General features: G+C 40.3%; 1 protein-coding gene across 14 annotated transcripts in view; it reads left to right on the top strand.

Annotated features, from left to right (window-relative positions):
* adgrb1a (adhesion G protein-coupled receptor B1a) overlaps positions 1 to 19180 on the top strand; it is a 572033-nt gene that overhangs the window by 262753 nt on the left and 290100 nt on the right. For all 14 annotated transcript variants that reach the window (XM_048528814.2, XM_059646190.1, XM_059646188.1 and 11 more), the window contains 4 exons: positions 780 to 886; positions 7380 to 7574; positions 8625 to 8693; positions 12525 to 12633. In XM_048528814.2, coding sequence (XP_048384771.1) covers positions 780 to 886; positions 7380 to 7574; positions 8625 to 8693; positions 12525 to 12633 — 480 coding nt within the window. The remainder of the gene's footprint in view (positions 1 to 779; positions 887 to 7379; positions 7575 to 8624; positions 8694 to 12524; positions 12634 to 19180) is intronic.

Below are 19180 nucleotides of genomic sequence, written 5' to 3'. Positions count from 1 at the left end.
GTTGGCGAATCTACTACCATTACAGGCAAAGCGTTCCATTCCCTTACCACTCTGAGTAAAGAAACACCTCTGACATCTGTCCTATATCTTTCACCCCTCAATTTAAAGCTATGCCCCCTCGGGCTCGCCGTCACCATGCTAGGAAAAAGGCTCTCCCTATCCAACCTATCTAACCCTCTGATTATTTTATATGTCTCAATTAAGTCACCTCTCAACCTTCTTCTCTCTAACGAAACCAGCCTCAAGTCCCTCCCCTCCATACCAGGCAACATCCTAGTAAATCTCCTCTGCACCCTTTCCAAAGCTTCCACATCCTTCTTATTATACGGTGACCAGAACTGTACACAATACTCCAAGTCGGCCACACCAGAGTTTTGTACAGCTTCACCACAACCTCTTGGTTCCGGAACTCGATCCCTCTATTAATAAAAGCTAAAACACTCTATGCCTCCTTAACAGCCCTGTCAACCTGGGTGGCAAATTAAGGAAGAAAGTGCTGAGGCTCAGATCAGCAATTAAATGTGTATTATATTGACATTGTCAAACAATAATGCTGATTCTCACTGTGTTTTTACAAACCTTTAATACATTCTTCCAAACGGCATCCAAGTGGTTTAAATGCAGGATTAACCGACAAATAAATGAATCAACAAATGCAGTATGATAAAGTACAGAGAATATTTTTATGTGCTTGTTGAGCATTTGCAGAATATACCTATTATTTTGCTGTAAGATGACATTGAAAAATATTGCAACTAAATATTTTTTAATTTTCTCAGGAATAATCCTGAGAAATTGTGTTCTAGATGATGAGGGAATTGCTTTTTGGGAGCCTCCACGTTTTACCAGATGTATTTCCAATGACTACCAGATGTTGCAGTCAGAGGTAAGTGTATCATTTGATGTATCACTATCATTGCTGAAGGTATTCTCTGATTTAGGGCTTTATGATATCTATAAAGAGTCAAATTTTAATGTCATTTCACATCCATAATCTGTTGCTTCTTTTCTATTCACAGTTCCACTAATTACGTACAGCATTTTTACCTAGTAGTATAGATGAGGACTCAAGTGATATTGGAGTGTTGAGATAGAGGATCAAACATGCTCACTTGAATGATGGAGCAGACCTGATGTGCTGACTGGCGTATTCTTACTCCTATTTTTTATATTTCTATTTTGAACAATAACTAGATATTATCCCTGGGCATTATTTCTAAATTTTGATATCTTTTAAAAATATTTTTACGTTAGAGATTTAGTGAATTCTACAGGCAATGAACAGATGATGGGCAGGGTAGTTGCCAATTTAAAAAGATTGATGTTCTTAGATTGTTAACTCTTAATATCCTGCTGAATTGGCCCAATAAATCACTTATTTGCAATACTAGTTTTCCCAGGCAGGTCCATGAAAGATTCTGAGGGGAGTTAGGGATGAGTAATTGATGGTGGCCTGGACAATGACACCCTAACCCCAGAAGATTCTGTCAGGATCTTCTATTACCATTAATCAGCAATTGTAAAACTTATTGCACATTTCAATTCATTACAACAGTTGAAATCGATTTGAGAATTTTTCTCTCACACTTTAATGGGTAGATTTTGTCATATGATGCCAGTGAATGTGAAATCCAAGCCCTTATATATGTTGGGGCCATTATGATGTCCTTAGCTACCAGCAGACTTCCAATGAAGCAATTGGAGCAGTTCCTGACCTTTTGATTAGGCGCTGTACAGCCTTCTAGACATTGAATTCACCAAGCTTAGATTGTGACTGTTTTCAGGTTATTGGTTATGATTCTGACTCTGCAAACCTACAAATCCTTCAGATAAACCTGTTGTTTCTTTATGCCCCTTTAAACCCTCATTTTGCCTTGGGTCAACATCTCTCTTGTTAATTAATCACTCCAGTCTTTATCAAGAACCTTTCCTTTTGTGCCTTTCTCTCTTTCACCTTTGCCTCTCTTTCTGCTTGCTTAAAAACTATTACAAATCTAACCTTTGTTAGTCCGTTTAAATCCCATTGATCATTGATGTTAACTCTGTTTCTCTCTCCACAGATGCTGCCTTGTCCCGATATGAATATCCATCACTTATGTGGCCATTTTCAGATATCCAGCATCTGTTGTGTTTTTCTTCTTTTATGAAAGTCAAACTGTGTTCAACTAACTTTGTAATTTCTTTGAAGTAACAGAGAAGTATAATAAGAGTTGTGCGGTCGATGTGTATATTGGATTTTTAAAAAATTGATTAAAGTGTGAACTAACAGAAACCTATGGGATTACACGGGCAGTGGCTGCATACCTACAAAATTGGTTAAGGGACAGAAAGCAGAGATTGGTGATTAATAGTTGTTTGCCTTTTAGGTTGATGGGAACTGTACAATGCTGCTGTTAGTAGCTTGCTTTTCTGACATATATTAATGTCCTGGGCTTAATTAATCAGGGAATCAGTTCCAAATTCCCAGACGATGCCACAAAGCTGAACACAAGGAGGAGAGTAACAGGTACAGGAGTGTACAGAGGGCCAGATTTTTGCAAAGTCAGTTTGACTCCAGGGATCTCTGAAAATACTAGACAGGACCAGTTGCTGAAATAGTGCTAGATAACAAAGTGTGGAGCTGGATGATCACAGCATTTTAGGAGCAGAAAAGCTGGCGTTTCGGGCCTAGACCCTTCACCGAAGTTCTGAGGTCCTTAACCCACAGTTTGGGAATGACAAATCTATAAACTTAAGGTAAACAATTGTGAAGATTGGATAAAACACTGTTCAAGTGTCCAACCATCTCCAGCTGCTTCATCCATGACCTTCCCTCCATCATATGTTTGGAAATGGGAATATTCACTCAAAAGACACTGGAATCTATTCACAGTAAGTTCTGTTCTCTGAGATACGGAGGACATCTTCACAAAATGTTGTCCCCATGCCCATGTCAGTCAAACAGTAGGAACTTATATTTTACACAGAGCTCCTCATGAGAAAGAAACCAGAAAATGCAATGCGCTGATGAAAAGGTGACTATCCATTGTAATGTTAAGGGAGTGTTTTACTGAACATATAGGCGGATAAAATTACTTTACTTGTTTTAAGAAAGGGAGAGAGACAGTAAAATAAATTTGTGTCAGAGATAATGGGAACTGCAGATGCTGGAGAATCCAAGATTACAAAGTATGGAGCTGGATGAACACAAGAGGCCAAGCAGCATCTTAGGAGCACAAAAACTGACGTTTTGGGCCTAGACTCTTCATCAGAAAAGGGGGATGGGGAAAGGGTTCTGAAATAAATAGGGAGAGAGGGGGAGGTGGATAGAAGATGGATAGAGGAGAAGATAGGTGGAGAGGAGACAGACAAGTTAAAGGGGTGGGGATGGAGTTAGTAGAGATGAGTGTAGGTGGGGAGGTAGAGAGGGGATAGGTCAGTCCGGGGAGGATGGACAGGTCAAGGGGGCAGGATGAGGTTAGTAGGTAGGGAATGGAGGTGTGGCTTGAAGTGGGAGGAGTGGATAGGTGAGAGGAAGAACAGATTAGGGAGGCGGGAACGAGCTGGGCTGGCGTTGGGATGCAGTGGGGGGAGGGGAGATTTTGAAGCTTGTGAAATCCATATTGATACCATTGGGCTGCAGGGTTCCTAAACAGAATATGAGTTGCTGTTCCTGTAACTTTCGGGTGGCATCGTCGTGGCACTGCAGGAGGCCCAGGATGGACATGTCATCTAAGGAATGGGAGGGGGGAGTTGACACAGTTTGCGACGGGGAAGTGCAGTTGTTTATTGCGAACCAAATGTAGGTGTTCTGCCAGGCCATCCCCAAGCCTCTGCTTACTTTCTCTGATGTAGAGGAGGCCACAACGGGAACAGCGGATGCAGTATACCACATTAGCAGATGTGCAGGCGAATATCTGCTTGATGTGGAAAGTCTTCTTGGGGCCTGGGATGGGGGTAAGGGAGGAGGTGTGGGGGCAGGTGTAGCACTTCCTGCAGTTGCAGGGGAAAGTGATAGGTGTGGTGGGGTTCGAGGGGAGTGTGGAGCCCACAGACAAGTGAGTCCCAGAGAGATTGGTCTCTCCGGAAAGCAGATAAAGATGGGGATGGAAAAATGTCTTCGGCGGTTGGGTCGGATTGCAGATTGTGGAAGTGTTGGACGATAATGCGTTGTATCCGGAGGTTGGTGGAGTGGTATGTGAAGACTAGGGGGATTCCCTTTTGGCAGTTATTGCAGGGACGGGGTGTGAGGGATGACTTGCAGGAAATGCAGGAGACATGGTCGAGAAAGTTCTTGACCACTGCCGGGGGGATGTTGCGGTCCTTGAAGAACGAGGACATTTGGGATGTGCGGGAGTGGAATGCCTCACCCTTGGAGCAGATGCGGCGGAGGCAAAGGAATTGGGACTAGGGGATGGAATTTTTGCAGGAAGGTAGGTGGGAGGAGGTGTATTCTAGGTAGCTGTGGGAGTCGGTGGGCTTGAAATGGATATCAGTTTCTAGGTGGTTGCCTGCAATGGAGACAGAGAGGTCCAGGAAGGTGAGGTATATGTTGGATTTAACAAACTTCAAAATCTCCCCTCCCTCTACTCCATCCCAAAACCAGCTCAGCTCATCCCCACCTCCCTAACCTGTTCTTCCTCTCACTTATCCCCTCCTCCCATCTCAAGCTGCACCTCCATTTCCTCCCTACTAACCTCATCCTGCCCCCTTGATCTGCCTGTCCTCCCGGGACTGACCTATCCCCTCCCTACCTCCCCACCTACACTCATCTTTACTGGCTTCATCCCCGCCCCTTTAACTTGTCTGTCTCCTCTTCACCTATCTTCTCCTCTATCCATCTTCAATCCGCCTCCCCTTTTCTCCCTATTTATTTCAGAACCCTCTCCCCATCTTCCTTTTCTGATGAAGGTTCTAGGCCCGAAACGTTAGCTTTTGTGCTCCTAAGATGCTGCTTGGCCTGCTGTGTTCATCCAGCCCCACACCTTGTTACCTCAGTAAAATAAAGTAATTTTGAGAGAAAATCACGGCAGGTGGAGCACAATTAGAGACAATTGCATTTGCAAAGTTTTTGTATGACAATTGAAATTGAAAGTGCTTCCATGCTCCTGCATGTAATTTTTTTGTCCTCTTGCATAAAGTGAGTGGTTAGATCACAGCCAACAAACAATGCAAAGTTTGTGAGATGTTTGATGAGTATGTTTAATCTTTATTACATCTATTCATCAGATAAGTGTAGCTCAAGGCAGCATCAAGTGTTCTTCCAACATGGATTGTATTTTTAAAATATATTGTCCCATGGGGTATTTCTTCCGTTGTTCGTGACGTCTACACTTGCTACCATCAATCATTGAGGTTGAAATGAATGGCTAGTTTGGCCATTTGAGGGGACAGTTAAGAGGTAACTCCATGACTGGAATGAGGTTAGGCTATACCAGGTGGTAGGGTTTCACCTAAAGGACATTGGTGAACTAAGTAGGTTTTTATGACAGTAATAGTTTCATAAACAACATTATAGTGACTCGGTTTCAATTTCAGATTTTATTAATTGAATTTAATGCATGCTGGACTTTGACCCACATGCAGAATGCTTTGCATCTGTGCCTCTTCGTTGCTTAGTCCACTGACATTATCACTATGCAGATATCTCTGGTGTAACAACAATTTTCCTTTCCATAACATGATATGGTAGTGTATCGTTGGGTCTGAAAGGGTTGACTGAGTGCATGCGGTAATCACCACCCACTGTGTTGATGTGACAAGAATTTGGTCAGAGTAAAGAAGGAGTTCATAAGAAGCAGACCTGAGACTTGTGCACTTCTGCAGTAATGTGGGTCATATTCGTATTATTAATGTAGCAACTCACATCAAATAAGACCTGGAAGGTGGATATTCTAATTGAATAACCCACACTGAGAGGACAGGAAGACATCTAAAATATTCAAGAAATCGAAGGGATAAGTAAACTTTGTTCAGTACAGATCTCCAAGCAGAATAAGAATCATATTCTGCCGGCACCAATTGAAGATATAGTGCATACAACTACATGGAAGTCACAGCTGTAAAGAAATAGATAATGTGCAAAGATTCAAGATACTTAGAAAACAAAATCAGCTGCTTCAGCACGAACCATCCTGGCAGCAATAAGAAATGGATATACTGCTCCAAAGTTCTTTGCAAGTAAATAGAAGACTTTAAAGATTCTCTGATTCAAGAGGGAACAACAGCTCAGGCTATCAGGAAGACAGTCCACATCACCTACCTTCTATCCAATAAACTATCATTTTTCCAAGACTGAAGAGAAAATGATTAATGAGGATCATGAAACCTTCGGATCATCTGAATTTGTAAAGGATTCAGTACTGGCAATTGCAAATATATTAACACATACAAACACTCACACACACACACATAGTATGCACATGTATGCAATATAATAATTGTAGGGCAAAAGACATGAGTGGGGAGAGTGTTTTATACGGATCTGAAAGGATTGCACAGCCCACTCTTATGATGTTGCAGGGATTAGATCAGATTAAAAAAGGATCTGGTAGAAGGTAGAGATAGTAGGAACTGCAGATGCTGGAGAACGTGAGATAACAAGGTGTAGAGCTGGACGAACACAGCAGGCCAAGCAGCATCGGAGGAGCAGGAAGGCTGACATTTCAGGCCTAGACCCTTAGACCCGAAACGTTCGCCTTCCTGTTCCTCTGATGCTGCTTGGCCTGCTGTGTTCATCCAGCTCATTGTTATCTCTATGGTAGGAGATAGACCTCGGATTTGTGTGCTTCCTATAGACTCTGTAGTAAATTAGGTTCCATTCATGTAACATGTAAATAGTTGCAGTAATGTAATAAACATCTTATTGTTTACTTCTTAGGACCAATCTAGCGAAACCGGAAAGGCCTCATCAGTGTTAGATGACATCAGGTTTAAGAAAAACATCACAGCATGTTTCTGTTTCAAGAAATGGGAAAAGATCAGTTTGAGGGAAATGGCATTATGTGGTCTATTACTTTCAAAACTAAGCATTCTAAGTATTAAAAAAGTTTAAAATTAACTTTAGCTTTCATTCCACTATTTACTGCCCTTGTGATCAGCTCATTATCTGGTATTGAGAAAAATATTACAGATGCTGAAACTTTGAAATAAAATTAAAAATCCTGAAATGCTCAATATTTGGCAGCATCATTAATGAGAAAAACAAATTGTTAACATTTCACATTGATGCTCCTTCATATACTATTTGATATTTTATGGATATTGGCAGCATGCGTTAGTACTTCAATGAAGAGCATAACAAAAATAGACATTGTGTATGAACTCAATTTATGCTTTTAAGCTTTTGTACCTCTTCACACAAAGTTTTACATTGCACAAAACTTATCTTTCATCCACAGACAAGAGAACACCTGTCTAAGGCTCAGCGGGGATTGACAAGAGAAGGAGTGTCAGAGATCATAAGAAAGCTGGCAGACACTTCAGAAGGAGGGACCAGCTACAGTGGAGACATTCTAGCCTTAATTGATATTTTGAAGAACATGACAGAAATCTTCCGCAGAACCTATTACACTCCTGTCTCTGGAGATATCCAGGTTAGTAGATGTGATGGTTGATTGATAGAAACGATACAGAAGGAAAGTTCCCTGCACAGTACCATTTTCAACCCAATTGAATTGGCAATTCACCTTTGTATCTTCATGACTTAAATATGGTTTTAAAAGCAAAAAGTCATTAGAAAATCGTTACTGACGTACTTCTGCCAAAATTACAGAGTCAAGATATAGGCACATTCCAACTCACTTTGATTATTTTAGTCTATGGAGATTTTTCAACTGAGAATTGAAATTGCAGTCCTCTGACTTACTGCTGTATCCAATATGTGTAGAACTGTTTTCAAGCAATGCTACTTAATTTGTGAGTTTGGACCTCATTCCAAGTGGACATGGAGCAGTAAAAGAACATCCCTATTTGAATTTAGTAAACATTCAATTGAGTATTTCATTCAGACAAACCCATGGGAATAGTTTCTGTGTAAGAAACAGAAATGCTGTGTTGATGCTTTTGGGACAGCGTTTGAGGCTCTGCTTGAGATTGGATTAGATTAGATTCCCTACCGTGTGGAAACAGGCCCTTCAGCCCAACAAGTCCACACCGCCCCTTGAAGCATCCCACCCAGACTCATCCCCCTATAACCCACACACCCCTGAACACTACATATATTATTGATGTACAATTGAGGAAATATTTTACATTTTCAGCTTGGCACTTGAATGCTGGTGTTGCACTAATGATTTTCCCTATATGAACAGGTGAGTGTTTTCAGAAAATATGTATTTTTCTTCAACCAATTTTTCTTCTGCTTAATTATTTTTATACACACTTTGCTGGAAAAGCTCAGCTGGTTTGGCAGCATCGTTGAAGAAAATTCAGAGCTAATGTTTCGGATCCGGTGACCCTTCCTCAGAACTGTTCTGAGGAAGAGTCACCAGTCCCGAAACGTTAGCTCATGAATTTCAGATGCTGCCAGACCAGCTGAACTTCTCCAGCAACTTCTGTTTTTGTTCCTGATTTACAGCATCTGCAGTTCTTTCGGTTTTTAATTATTCTTATACTCTTCTTTACTTTCCCTATTTATTTTGCAGAATTTTGTTCAGGTTGTGAGCAATTTGCTCTCAGAAGAAAATAAGCCGAGATGGGCAGAAGCTCAGCTGGTAAGAATTGAGTGCAGAATGAAGAATTTTAAATCAAAAAGCTATATTAAAACAATTAATTTTTTTTCAATGCTTTCATGGAAGATCGATCCTCTGCTGTTCTTTACAATAGAAACTATTGTGTGATTAGGTTGTTTGCATTACAGTGATGGATCTAATGTTCACAATGACAAATTGATTTTTTGACTTAATAGTAACACAGGCATTATGACAAGGTCAAGTCAAATATCTGACAAATTATTTTGGAGTCTACGATAATTGACTTTTTCCTAACCGGTGTCATTTCAAATTCAACATTTGAAAACCGATTGAGAGATGGGGAAAAAAAAAATAGCCTGAGCAATGGAGAAGACAATACTTCTTATAAGTACCTCACTCTTGGAGAGGCTCTGAATGTTCATTAGTATTGTTCGTTTGTCCGTTGAATACATCATAAATAATTAATTAGATACGACGTATTCTGAGATGTTCTTCGAGATGGATTGAAATGATATCAAATTCATGATTGTTCTTAATTTTCTATCATTTACTCTTTGGTTCATCTAGTTCTTCATTCAAATTCATTGTTGTAGCAAAGCAAACATTTGGAATTTTGCTATGAAGGATCAATCCAGGAAAATTTTTTAAAAGTATTGTAAAAACAGCAAAAAGCTCATAGGATGATGTGAGGGACTTTGGACAAACACAGCTAAGTAATCTGAACGTGGCAGATGATTTCTTAGCTTTCCTTACGGCTTTGACATAGAAAATAGAGCCTTCCTGGTCCCACGAGATAGATTTGGAGATGGGACTACAAGCAAAATTTAAAACCTTTCTGATTTTCCAAACCATAAGTAAAAGAAGTCCCAGTTGTAGCTTTCGGCCATTCTGTGGAGGTTATCTCCTCCATACTGTTGAATTTTAGAAACCTCCAGGATCCATCTTCAGATCCCCTCATCGTAGCTATTTGTCTTCACTTGTAGTGTCTGCTTCTCCTGGTGGAGCACATGCTTTCAGGTGCTGTGACTGACCCTCCAATATACACAGTCCATCCATCATTTCTACTTGGATAGCCTTCCCATGGACAGCCTGTTACTGGCCTCCAATCCCACAGGACTAGGATACCAAAGGGATCATGTCCCTGAAATCATCCTAATTTGGAAGGATAATGTAAGGGTAGGAGATTCTGCCCATTCAGGAGGCTAACACTGAAACCACAAATCTGTTTACATAAAAGAAAAGCTTGGTCATCTGATATGGCTGTTCAGCAAAAGCATGTTAAATAGACAATTCTACTCTGAGCACAATTCACTTTGGTGAGGTATGATGCAGAGTTGAGAGGCATTTACGTTCTACTGTACCTGCATGACTGACAGAGTCTGAGGAGCTCTGGGGGCTGGACTTTCAGGAAAGGCACTTTAAAGGGATGTTAACAATAGTGCTTACTCTGAAACACGGATTGAATTCAATTTTGATTCACTGGAAAGGACTGCTTTGAATTTTAAATTTGTTTCACTGGTTTCAAAGTCTAAGAACTGACAAGCAATGCTTTAATCTGTTATTGCGGGAGCAACATGGTTAAAGAGTTTTGCACTTCATTGGGAAAGAGTGCCAAAGGAAGAAATTGTTGACAATTGTCATATATCTGAATATATTCAGCTAAAAATTCTGCTGCTATGGTTACTATTGTGGATGAGGTGGCTCAAAGTGAGGATGATGATAATGAGATTTTCGACCGTGTATCTTCTGTCATTACCACTAGGAGTGTTGCTTGGTAACAAATCAAAAAAGAGTGGGGTTTAATTGAGACAGCTTCGTCAAAAGGAATTACTGACAGAAGTAATTGTGTTGGAAGGACAACAGTGACCATTTTTTTTCCAGTAACACCAAATGATGCTGAATGTTTCAGATTAATGCTGAGTTATTTCTGTTCGGTCACAAGATGTGAATGGTACTTACTACGACTTCATTCCTAAATCCATTCAAATGTTTTCTCACTGGTTTCAGTCTTTTTAACTTCTAATTTTTTTTCTTATTCTTTCTTGGAGGTGTAACTCTTACTTCTGAACTTAGACAATCTCAATAAACTCCTGAATTACAGGGGACAAAGTTCACAATCCCAGTCCTATTGTGAAAGACTTCCATGTATATACAGAAAATATTTCATACTGATCTCCCTGGGCTAGGTACGGAAACATTGGCTTTGGATCTTTGAGTGGGTGTGAGTGTGTGTGAGGGAATGTGTGTGTTATATTATAGTTCAGAATTAGCTGTACTGCCCCTGCAGATAAATAGCCTATCAATGTCCATTGGAGATAATGAGAACTGCAGGTGCTGGAGAATCCAAGATAACAAAGTGTACGGCTGGATGAACACAGCAGGCCAAGCAGCATCTTAGGAGCATAAATTTTTTTTTCTGATGAAGGATCTAGGCCTGAAATGTCAGCATTTATGCTCCTAAGATGCTACTTGGCCTGCTGTGTTCATCCAGCTCCACGCGTTGTCATCAATGTCTATTGTCTCGATTCACTCATGAAGAATGACTATGCTATTGGAACTGCACTGCATCATGAATATAGTATTCCAAGGGGTGGAGAGGGGCGCATTAGCAGTGAGGTCAGCCTGTGAAATGGGTGAACAATTTTGGGAAAAGCTGGGTGTTGGAAATCCAGAAGAAAGTGTTATGATGGGAGAAAAAATTATTTCATTTTGTCTCATTAGTCAATGTCTAAAAACAATGATTGTGTCTCAAATCTCATTCTTTGAGGAACACAAGGACAACGGCAATCTACAAAACTGAAGACAAAATGATGGAATAAGTCATTGATTGTACTGTAGAGCAGACTTTAGAATGGCATAACTTCTTGTTCACTGACCCTCAGCTTGGGTTGCCCCAGGACCACTCAGTTCATGGCCTCTTGCCGTCTTGGTCTGCACATGGACAAAATTATTCAACGACAGATGTGAGGTAGGAGTGACTGTACTTAACATTCAAACACCTCTTAACCAACTGTGGCACCAAGGAGGCCTTGCAACACTGGGATCAATAGGAATTGGGGGGAACGATCTTCACAGTCGAGCCTTCCCTAAAGCAAGATGATTGAATATGGTCAATGGAGATCAGTCAGCTCAGCTCCAGCATATCTTTGCAGATGTAACTGATGATAGATGATTTTCAAGACGGTGATACTGCTAAGGTAGGCACTGTTCAGGCCCCTGAACTCATCTGCTCCAGACTGGCTGATTTCTCCCTTCTTTCCTTACCATTTTTGTCTTCTTTCTTTTTCTTTTTCTTCATCTTCTTCCTACTGGAGGTGCGGAGAAGGTGACTTTGCAGAGGAGGGCAGCCGGAGCAGGACTCTTGGCGAGGTGATGATGATCCTATACTTGTTCCTCTCTTCTCCTGAATTAGTTTGTCTTCACCAGAACAGGAGAAAGATTGCCACAAAGTCCCACAGAAAGAAGGAAGATCAAATGACATTCCACTTTGTATCACACATAGGTGCAGACTTCCTTTGAGAACAGAATTAGACGGACATGGTGGCTTCCACACTAAACTTGACTGATAACTTGATTGCGATACAGGTAATCTGGTGATATGATAATGAGATGGAACCATGCATTGCATTAGATAAGGAAACAAAATGGTAGAGGAGGAGAAATGTTCCACAGAATTGCTGAACTGATCATTGTTATGGTCATCTGTAGGCCAGAGTTTCCATTCTGTACTTCCAAAATGGGTGCCTGGTTGTCAATTAATTCAGCATCTTTTTATATGCTGTGTCTCTTAAAATATTATGTTGCCAGCATGTGACTACAGTGATTCATATGATTTTCCATTTCATCTTTCAGACTGGGCCAAACGCGAAAGAAGTGATGCAAACCGTTGAGAATTTTATTGATGTTATTGGCTTTCGACTGAGTGACTTCAGGGACTCCTATCTCGTTACAGAAAATCTAGGTATGCTAAGATTTCTTTTCACTTCTAAAATATGTTTCTTGAAATTGATACTAATATCCTACTTCATTCCACTGCTCTCTGCCACTGCCTATCACTGCTGCCAATAAAGATAATCCAACAGAGTATGCAGGACTAAGGCAGATTAACAATGTGTTACAAAGCTGCCCATCTATCTTTACATTAGTTCACATTCCGTGTTCTGTGATTGTAAATCATTCATCTCCTCTAATTAGTCCTTCACATAACGGAACGGTTAAACTACCAAAAGCCTCCAGTTAGAATTTTCAGCATGTCAGATATCAGTTTTTCCGAAAGGAAATAAGAAGAACCAAATTGCATTTATAACATCATTCAGAATCTCAAAATCTCCCAAAAGCTGGTGCAGCCAATTTAATTTTCTGTGGTGTAGTTATAATGGCCCTGAACAGAAACTTGATAGCCAGTCTGCATACAGGAAGGTGCCACCAACAGAAGTGAATGATCATACTTTTATTAATTGAGGAATTAATGTTTGCCAGGACTTTAGGAAAACTCCAGTCTCCAGCTCCTGTTTATAAAGTACCAATTGATTTTAATGCCATCAGGGTCGGACACGGTTTTTGTTTAATATCTCATCTGAAAAATGACACCTCTAGGCCTCAGCACACTCAGTGTTTCAATCAAGTTCCAACCTGAAGTATTCCTGTTACTCCAGATGGAAACGTTGGTCTATGGTCTTCCCCTATGTGCATAATTGGGGTGGTGATGTGAAGGCAGCAGGATGTCTATCTTCTACTCTACTGCCTGATTAAATTACTCCCTCCCCCACTACTGCAACCACAAGGAGAGCATTAAATTCCACCTTCTGAATAGGGATTAACCTTACGATTTTGTAACTCAAAATGAAGATGCTATCGCTGAACCAAAGTTTACAACCAAATATGATCTCTGCTCTGGTTTTGCTGGTGAATGCACTGTGTAGGATCTATAGCAGATCAATCAAGCCAACCGGACTGTGTCACTGCCTATGATCAATTTCTTTTTTTTTCATTCATTCACGGGATGAGGGCATCGATGACCAGGCAACATTTTTTGCCATCCCTAATCGTCCAGAAGGCAGTTCAGGGTCAACTACATTGCTGTGACTAACATGTAGGTCAGACCAGATGAGAATGTCAGTTTCCTTTCCTAAAGGACATTAGTGAATAAGATGGATTTCTCCGACAATTGGCACTGGGTTCATGGTCCTCATTAGATTCTTAATTCTAGATATTTTATTGAATTCAAATTCTGCCATATGTTGTGGCAGGATTCAAACATGAGTTTGAATGTTATCTGGGTCTCCGGATTTGTAGCCCCATGATAATGAGTTCCATATTCGTATCATTCTTTAAATAACTTCTGAATTCCCCATTAGGTTTTTTTGTTTACTATGTCACATATAGATAGTTTCTAGTTATATCCTTCCTCACAATTAATACGAGTATTTTAGACTCAGTCAGGCCGACATTAACGAAATGAGACTGACTGTACCACAGTAAACCAGGAAATTCTGCTAAAAACAGCTGAAGAACAGCAGAAGATGTTTAAAACAAGGCTTAACACAATACAAAATCAACTTATACCCACAGGGAGAAAAGCTCCACTTCACAGAATAAAAATGGCCATGGACAATTAGTGAGATAAGGGACAGCATGCAAAAAACAGCACAGATTCTGCTTAATGGGCAAAGTAGAAAGACCACCGAAGGGCCACAGACCAGCTTAAAAGAGTTACTAAAAGAGATTAGGAAAGGAAACTTACCAGGGGCATTAAAATTAATAACAAGAACTGTTGTATTTACATAAAGGGACAGTGGATGGTCAGGAGAAATGTTGGTCCACTAAGCGGTAATATTGTCAATGACTATTGGGAAATGATATTGAATAATTAATTTGCCTCTGTATTTACAGCACAAAGGGGGATAGCTTGCTGTATGTCCTGAGGGAATTAATAGTGAATTGGGAACAGGGAATGAGAAATACTAACAGAAGTAGAAATAAAATATTAGTGTGCATGGACTATATGTAATTAGCATAGCCAATGGAATGTTATTGTTGATTGTAAGGTAAATTGAATACAAACAAAGGATGTTGTCTTTGTAGAGTCTGTGTAGAGTTTGCCCATTCTCCCTGTGTCTGTGTGGGTTTCCTCTGGGTGCTCCGGTTTCCTCCCACAGTCCAAAGATGTGCAGGTTAGGTGATCGGCCATGCTAAATTGCCCATAGTGTTCAGGGGTGTGTAAATTAAGTGGATTGAGTCTGGGTGGGATGCTCTGTGCGTCGGTGTGGACTTGTTGAGCCAAAGGGCCTGTTTCCACACTGTAGGGATTCTATGATTCTATGATAGAACACTGATAATGAGGAAATTCATGGAATTAAAAAGTGACAAATCTCTAGTATCTGACAGTTTCCATCCAAAGGTAGTAAAGGAAGTGATGAAGTACTTTGTCGACAACCTAACTGTAATCTTTCAGAGTTCTGTAGATACAGGGGTTGCCCATCTGGGTTGCAAAATTGTACATGTCACTCAGCTTAGAGAACATAGAACATAGAACAGTACAGCACAGAACAGGCCCTTCAGCCCAAGATGTTGTGCCGACCATTGATCCTCATGTATGCACCCTCAAATTTCGGTGACCATATGCATGTCCAGCAGTCTCTTAAATGTTCCCAATGACCTTGCTTCCACAACTGCTGCTGGCAACGCATTCCATGCTCTCACAACTCTCTGTGTAAAGAACTCACCTCTGACATCCCCTCTATACTTTCCTCCAACCAGCTTAAAACTATGATCCCTCGTGTTAGCCTTTTCTGCCCTGGGAAATAGTCTCTGGCTATCAACTCTATCTATGCCTCTCATTGTCTTGTATACCTCAATTAGGTCCCCTCTCCTCCTCCTTTTCTCTAATGAAAAAAGTCCGAGCTCAGTCAACCTCTCTTCATAAGATAAGCCCTCCAGTCCAGGCAGCATCCTGGTAAACCTCCTCTGAACCCTCTCCAAAGCATCCACATCTTTCCTGTACTAGGGCGACCAGAACTGGACGCAGTATTCCAAGTGGGGTCTAACCATAGTTTTATAGAGCTGCAACAAGATCTCACGACTCTTAAACTCAATCCCCCTGTTAATGAAAGCCAAAACACCATATGCTTTCTTAACAACCCTGTCCACTTGGGTGGCCATTTTAAGGGATCTATGTATCTGCACACCAAGATCCCTCTGTTCCTCCACACTGCCAAGAATCCTATCCTTAATCCTGTACTCAGCTTTCAAATTCGACGTTCCAAAATGCATCACCTCGCATTTATCCAGGTTGAACTCCATCTGCCACCTCTCAGCCCATCTCTGCATCCTGTCAATGTCCCGCTGCAGTCTACAACAGCCCTCTATACTGTCAATGACACCTCCAACCTTCGTGTCGTCTGCAAACGTGCTGACCCATCCTTCAATCCCCTCATCCAAGTCATTAATAAAAATTACAAACAGTGGAGACCCAAGGACAGAGCCCTGTGGAACACCACTCACCACTGACTTCCAGGCAGAATATTTTCCTCCTACTACCACTCGCTGTCTTCTGTTGGCCAGCCAATTCTGTATCCAGACAGCTAAGTTCCCCTGTATCCCATTCCTCCTGACCTTCTGAATGAGCCTACCATGGGGAACCTTATCAAATGCCTTGCTGAAGTCCATATAAGCCACATCCACAGCTCGACCCTCATCAACTTTTCTAGTCACATCCTCAAAGAACTCGATAAGGTTTGTGAGGCATGACCTGCCCCTCACAAAGCCGTGTTGACTGCATTTAATCAAGCCATGCTCTTCCAGATGGTCATAAATCCTATCCCTCAGAATCCTTTCTAACACCTTGCAGACGACAGACGTGAGACTTACTGGTCTGTAATTCCCTATTCTAAAGAAGAGTAAAAGAATGAAACCAGGGAATTAGTTCGACATCTGTGGTGGGAAACTAGTTGCTGTCTGTAATCAAAGATTGGGTAACTGAATACCTCAAATTTTTAATTAATCAACAGCAACACAGTGTGGATTCATGACAGGTAGGTTATGCCTGACAAATTTCATTGAATTTTTGGAAGAGGTAACTTAGGTAGTAACAGGGAATGTCAATGGATTTTGCTTATATAGACTTCCAGAAGGCATTTGATAAAATCTGATATGCAAGACTGTTAACTTAGGTAGAAGGCCACAGAGTTGAGGGAAAATTACTGGCAAGGCTCAGAAATGAGTTGAGTGGTGGGCAATGGAAAGTTGGGGTCACGGATAGGTACTCACAATGGTAGGACGTGATCAGGGTGTCCCACAAGGATCTGTGTAGGGCCTCAATTATTCACATTATTTATTAATGAATTCGATAATGTTTCAGAAAGTCATATATCCAAATTCGCTGAAGACTTAATATTAGATGACAATGTAGACAGTGTAGATGATACATTATAATTACAGAGGGGTATTGAGAGACTAAATGAAAGGACAAAACTGTGGCAGATAGAGTTCAATGTCAGCAATTTTGTACCAAAAAAGGATAGATCAAGATACTTTTTAGATAGTTTGAAGTTAAATACAGTGGATGTCAAAAGAAACTTAGGGTTCAGGTGCACAGATCTTTAAAATGTCACAAACAGCTGCAGAAAATAATCAAGAGAGCTAATGGAGTACTGGCCTTTATATCTAGAAGATTGGAGTACAAGGGTGAAGTTATGCTTCAGTTATACGAGACAATAAATCCATAAATTTAAATGGAATGAAGATGTGTGTATTGTCAATGTGAATTTTTGACTAATGCTCTGAATTCCATGAACATTAACATGAAAGCTCTGTTCTGCTGTCTTAGGTAGTCGATGCCCATGCAGGAAATGAATCTTTTTAGTTTATTGCATAACTTCCGGAAGCTGCGGGTCAAATGGAATTTAAATTATTGAATTGAGAAACACAATTGTGTACATTTTGTAGCAAACATAACATCAGTAATGCCTTAATGGGAAAAATCTCTCCACTCCATTTCCATATTTTTAGCTGTTTTGCAGTTGTGTCATTATTGATGTAAATTCATGCTTTTCCTGAATTTTTTGAAATTAAATAATGCAGTGCTCATTACCTGCAAATGGATTGTGTTGAATAATTCAAGATGTTTGATTCATCTGGCTTTAGTTTTGAAAATTAAGTGTTTGAAGTGCTTTAATTTTTAAGTGTTTGCCACAATAAATTGAAGCTGTCCGGAGAATGCAGAAAAGCCGTATTTTCTAGCCATGCCTCCAAATAAGCATGTGTGCAAAATGTATACTTGCTATAATTGAGTTCTGCAAAGTATTTTTTTCAAAGGAATTTTTTTGTTGATTTTGCTCTCTTTGTTAATGTTAAACACCATTATTTACAGGAGACTCACCTCAACATAATTTTATCTTGCTGAATTAATTCAAATACTCAGAAAGAACTTCAATGTTTTGTGTGTTAGAAGCCAAATATTTGTTACCATCTGAACAGGTCGGTTTTATGCCTAATTCTTAGTGGAATACCATGTAGAACAAGTATTAATCAATGTGTAAGGTGTCAACATGAAATGAAGTGTTTTGCCCACTCATTCTAATCCAGAGGCTTGTTTAAGTGCATTATTTTCCAAGCATCTTCTTATGGAGTTATAGAGTTATAGAGTCAAACAGTACAGAAACAGGCCCTTCAGTCCAACCAGACCATGCCAAACATAATTCCAAAAGAAACTAGTCCCACCTGCTTGGTCTTGGCCCATATTCCTCCAAACGTTTCCTACTCATGTACCTGTCCAAACGTTTTCTAAATGTTATAATTGTATGCACATCCACCACTTCCTCAGGAAGTTTATTCCACATGTGAACCATCCTCTGTGTAAAAAAAATTGTCCCTCGTGTCTTTTTTAAATCTCTCTCTGCTCAATTTAAAAATGTGCCTCCAGTTTTGAAATCCCACATCTGAGGGTAAAGAGAGTTACCACTAACACTATCATTACTCCGTAAGCTTCTATCACATTGCCTCTCAACCTCCTAAGCTCCAGTGAAGAATTATCCTGCCTTTCTTTATAACTCAAACTTTTCATACCTGGCAACATCCTGGTAAATTTCTTCTCTATTTCCCGAAAGATGGTTTAGTTATTGCTGGAAATATCCTTGTTCCTAAATAAAGTGCTCTTAGATCCTTGGTTCTACCCTCTCAAGTTGTTAAGTGCTGATCTGCACTTCAATTCTATCTACCCTTTGTAATTCAGAGGGAAATACAAGTAATCCTTATAAATATGGTATTCCTTCTGTCCTCCAAATCTGCTATCACAGTATTGAAAACTCCAAATGTTCCCACATTAACACCTTTTATAGAATTCCTACATTGTGAAAGCAGTTCATTCAGCCCATTGAGTCTACATTGATCCTCTGAAGAGCATCCCTCCCTGACCCATTCCAACCTTGTATTTCCGATTGGCTAACCCATCTAACCAAAACATCCCTGGACTCTGTGGGGCAATTTAGCATGGCCAATCCAGCCAACCT

The sequence above is a fragment of the Stegostoma tigrinum genome, chromosome 5, assembly GCF_030684315.1.
Source record: "Stegostoma tigrinum isolate sSteTig4 chromosome 5, sSteTig4.hap1, whole genome shotgun sequence".
Lineage (NCBI taxonomy): Eukaryota > Metazoa > Chordata > Chondrichthyes > Orectolobiformes > Stegostomatidae > Stegostoma > Stegostoma tigrinum.
This window is presented reverse-complemented; position numbering and strand designations above follow the sequence as displayed.